Source organism: Oryzias melastigma, linkage group LG11 (assembly GCF_002922805.2).
Source record: "Oryzias melastigma strain HK-1 linkage group LG11, ASM292280v2, whole genome shotgun sequence".
In the NCBI taxonomy this organism is placed as follows: domain Eukaryota; kingdom Metazoa; phylum Chordata; class Actinopteri; order Beloniformes; family Adrianichthyidae; genus Oryzias; species Oryzias melastigma.
The window spans coordinates 13,961,567-13,966,485 of record NC_050522.1 but is presented as its reverse complement, the minus strand read 5'-3'; the positions used below and the strand labels follow the sequence as shown (position 1 = coordinate 13,966,485).

Genomic DNA, 4,919 nt, shown 5'->3' with positions numbered 1-4,919 from the left:
CATTAGGCAATTAAATTTTTTCTTTTTTTTTGCATGCTGTAAATTTACTTCAACGTGAAAATGAAGACCACCAATAAAACTCATACCAGTACACTTTCTTTCAAACGCAGCTGCTAGAGCATGCACGAGTATACTCAGAAGGAAATACTTATATCGTATTTTACCCTATCTACACGAGGTGTAAGTTCAGCTTTTTTTTTTAATATGACAGTCAGATGAGACCTAAAGTGTTTCTAGATCATAAATGACACAGTTTCTGTACCAGGTTTGAAGTCCAGCTGAGACACAGGAAGTCTTATCAAATCTGAATGGTAAATGGCATAAACTCGTATAGCACTTTTCTACCTTCCTTGAACTCCCAAAGTGCTTTACAGTCACAGATCCATTAACACACATGTCACAGTGAAACTTTAATGTCAACACAGATCATGTTCATGCAACAGTAAAGCAAAACCTTTCTTTTACATTTCTTTTCTGTAATCTTAAAAAACTAAAAACATAAAACCAGAGGACACAGCTAAAGGAAAAGTTCATATTTAGCTTAAAAAAAAATCCAAAACTGTAAAAATGTTTGAGGAACTCTGCAACATTTGGTCCCAAATCTAAGAACAACACTGTAATGACTTATTTCATGCATAAAAAACATTTTTTTAACTTAAAAATCAACAGCTTGTGTTTTACGAAGTATTTCAAAGACACCAGCTTCATGAGGTTATTCTTCTGATGATTCATCTGAATCTACGCTTTTCTGGGGCGCTTTGTTAGTCTTCTTCTTTTGTGCTGTAAAGGACAACAAGTCAGTCAGTCTGTCCAATGGAAACTGTGCTCCTGCATTAATAAAGGCAAGTATGAAAGCAGTACCTGCTCGGGGTTTTTTCTGACTTGCTGTTGGTCTTGTGTCTTCAGCATCACATCTCTTCAGTAGAACCCGGACAGATTTGGTCACATGTGGATGCTTAGGTACTTCTGACACGGATTCATCATCTAACATCATGGAAAAAAAAAAAAATTTGGACATGAGTTCTGCATATAGAAAGTCTTCAATAAAACAAAAAAATAATTTGTGATCTCTACACATAATAATATATAAAGATTATTTTTATTTCATTTCATAAGAAATGCTATTCGTTTTGTAATTCAGTGTTTCATCATTTCATCTAAGCATTTAAATCTGGTCAGAAAACTTTATGAACAACACATAAGAGAAATTTAAAGTGGATTTATCTAAATAAATAGGTTACCCACTAAATCGGTGTCACTACAGAAGGGGGAGCAGAAACGTTACCTGTCACAGCCACGTTACTCTGTTTTCTAGGACTTTTGCCTTTTTTCTTTTCAGGCTTTTTGACTTTTCTCCCGGCGGTCTTCTTCACAACATTGATTAGGGGCTCATCATCTGAGGTTTCATCACTGACCTCTGTAAACAAAAAGAAGAGACTGTAAATTGTCTTATTCTGTTTTGAAGTGTTTGATCTGGTTAAAATTCCATGAACCGACCTGGCTTCTTTTTTTTTGCTGGTCTGCCTGGAGACGCAGAACTCTTCTTTGCGTTTTTTTTCACAGTATTTCTCTTTTTGGCAGCGAGGTTTGCCAGGGGAACATCCTCCTCATCTGAGCTGTTTTCTGCAGATGACGGATCTTAAAAGGAATCAAGAAGTTACTACTTGACTGGCCTTAAAAAACATGTTTTATTTTGAAAAGGTTCCACCTTCCAGAGATTTACCTTTTTGTTTTGTCGTTGTTTTTTTTCTGGGTGACGACTTCTGCTGTTTCGGTGAAGCTTTCTTCTTAACAGTTACAAGCTGCTCCTCATCTGAGCTATGCTCTGTGGATGTCTCCACGTAATTAACTGAAACCAAAACAAAGATGTTAGTATTTTTAAAGAAAGTCTTCTAAAAATAAAATGGGAACATTAAACTTACTGCTTTTCTTTCCTGTGTTCCTTTTTGATTTAACAAGTTGGGTGCTTCTTTGAGGTGATTTTGAAGATGTCTTCCGCTTAGGCTGTGACCTCACTTTTTTGGCAGTTTCACTCAAAGGCTCATCGTCAGAGCATTCATCCTTTGACTCTGACGCTGTACAAGAAAAGAGAGAATGAAAGAGGTGAATGTAGCGAGCTGTTGAACGGATCCACATGGAAAAAAAACGCACTCACCTTTCCGCTTTCTGCCAGCAGATTTCCTCGGCGTCCCTGAGGTGCTCTTCTTTTTAGGCTTCTTGGGACGCCCCTTCGTCTTCTTTATTAAAGGCTCATTATCTGAGTCATCCTCAGCGCTCGAATCTGAAGAAGTCACATTTTAAAAAGTACGTTTTTGTTACTACAGGCACAAATAAGAAAGCACAGCAGCACTGTGATCAATGTACGCGCAGTAACCTGCATTCTTGTTGGTTGTGCCATAAGATTTAGGGGGAGTATTTTCCTTTTTGTCTTCTTCTGCTGGTGAAAAATCCTTCTTCTTTTTGATGAGCGGCTCATCGTCCGAGGAGTTGTCTGAAGCTGTAAAAAAAAAGATGAACACAACATCAGCAAAGTTTGCTTTCAGTATTTTTTGGTTAAAAATATGACAATTATCAAAATATTATATTAATGCAACCCTACGTATAAAATAACATTACTTTTTGTTGTATCATTATGTAAATATGTTTATGTTTCTATATTTAAAAAATCAGAGGAGAGTATATTTTTATCTACCTTATTTTTGGGAAAATAAATAAGTCAGAATCTAAAGATTTACTTTTTTTGTTTTGTTTTTGTAACACTTAGACCCATTATGAGCTGCTTGTGCTCTGTATATGTGTCTTAACACACGTGGGAACCGGAAACAACATAACAACATTACAATAAAGACATGAATTGAATTCATTTCTCACCTTCTTTTTTTTTGGATTTTGTGCTGGATCTGCCAGTCTTCTGGTGGCTATCCTTTGGCTCTTGGCCTTCTCCGTTTCTCTTCATCACAAGCTTCGACAGTGGGACGAGGTCCTCTTCGTCTGATCCAGAGCTGTCCGGCCCTGATTGGCCACAAACAAAGCAAATTACTAGCAAGTAATTTTTTGCCATTTCAGAATATTGTTTCAGTGTGTAGAGAGTAAAGCCTACTAACATTGTGTTTGCTCAATGATTGAAGTAATCATTTCACAGTCATCTGGATCTGTTGTATTTAAAGAGTTTAATTTCACTTAAGAATAGGTAAGTGTGGTGATCTGTTTAGCATTTGTGCTCACAGGTGGAAGGTGTGGGGATTTGATTTTTTGAGTTTCTGATTTTTATTTTCAGTCTTGGGTCTGCCCCAATTCTTTTTTCCCCTTATTTCATGTTATGCTTTCTACAATCCTAGCTTACATCTCCTGCCTTTAGGTCCTCCACACACCACCGACTGAGGACAAAGTGATTTAAGTCCCACACTGATCATCTTTTAAACTACTGTAAAAGTCTTCCTTGTGGTCTTTTAATTATATTTATGTTGCTTTTCGCCAAAAATAAAATAAAATAAAGTAATTTCCTTGGACATCGTTTCTGCAGAGCAACAGAGCCCCCTGAGTTGTGGGCGGGACTGTTGGCACAGAGTTAGTGTGTCCCCATTTCCCATCATCCCTTTGTTTACACTATCTCCCATTAGCTTACAGCCTCTCACAACCCCAACCTAACATTAGCTGTTGAAACAAAAGGGTGAACAATATTGGACCCATCCAGCTGAACAGTTTTGAGCCAGATGCCAGCACAAACGAGAAAAACAGAAACATTCGTGGATCATCTAGTCATCTACAAGTGGGAGAATCAGACTGGAGAGGAGCAAGGAGCTTGTGACCTGCCCTTTGTAGCTTCTATGTCTTCTAATGTCTTTCAAACAGTATTTGATTTATCTGCTCCTGATTCACAACGATTTGATTAAAGAAATACTAATAGTACTAATATTTGTGCTTTATAATAAAAAAATGCAACAAGAAGAACATGTTAGACACCATTTTTATGAGTGCTTCTATAAATCATAAAGGAGTAAGTAATCTCTTCACGTGTCTTTCATTTATTTATAAATTTATTCTACCTGGCGTCAGTCCAAAATATCAAAAACGTTCTCTGATCACTAAAATATTGTTTATTGACAGCACGGCTGTTTTGTTTTTTTTAATAACATTTGGGTTCTACATTTACATATTGTATTCTACATATTATACATTTACACAACTAAACTGTGTGAGCTCATTTGTTCCCACAATAATTTTGAAAAAAAATGGATGGTTTTGAAGATTTCCTATAAAAAAAATAGAGCAGCAGATGTGCATTGTGTGTCGGTGTATTACCACGTTTTAAGCTAACGTTACTGTTAGCTCGGTGGTTTATTTCACGTTTATCTCCAAGACGCAAACTTAGATTTTATATTTTTATTTTCACAGTAAATCCGGGAGTTACCTGAAGACTGGTCCGCTGCGTTAGAGTGCCGATCGGCGGTGCCGCAGTCCATTCTGTCGAGCAGTATCAGAGATACCTGAGCTCCACAGATTGTGTTTAGCTTTGTCTTCTTCCTGGTTAGCAAGTTAGCAAGCTAGGTCTTTTTTTTTATCGTGGACAAATGATTGCTCTTCAGTAAAAAACCGCAACTTCAGCTACGGTGTAAAAGCAATAGAGATTAAAAAAATGTTTTCATAAAACCAGTTAGACCGGTTAGTTTAAGTGAACTGGCCTTTTAAGTCTAGTTTGATTTGATCCGGCTACTTTAAGAGAATGGTGCGCGAGCGTCGATGACGTAGAGGCATCCCTGGCGCAAACATTTGACTGACTTGCTCAAAACTAGGCAATAAGAAAGGAAATTTACACAAAATAATAATATATTCCATGTTTTCATAAATATAACTTAAACCTCTGAGCTGTAGGTTGCACCGTTGGCATTGTGTCCTCTTACATTTTGTGTTGTGAAGTG

The 4,919-nt window shown here is 37.0% G+C and overlaps 1 protein-coding gene across 1 annotated transcript; it reads right to left on the bottom strand.

Annotated features, from left to right (window-relative positions):
- Positions 1–397: 397 nt before the first annotated feature.
- Positions 398–4,550, bottom strand: LOC112138348 (nucleolar and coiled-body phosphoprotein 1; the record flags this gene model as incomplete). The annotated part of the gene is given in 10 exon segments (XM_024260908.1): positions 398–780; positions 862–984; positions 1,286–1,417; positions 1,498–1,638; positions 1,724–1,849; positions 1,923–2,075; positions 2,156–2,281; positions 2,375–2,497; positions 2,872–3,012; positions 4,412–4,550. Coding segments are annotated over 10 exon segments (1,185 nt in total). The 3' UTR covers positions 398–712.
- Positions 4,551–4,919: the final 369 nt, after the last annotated feature.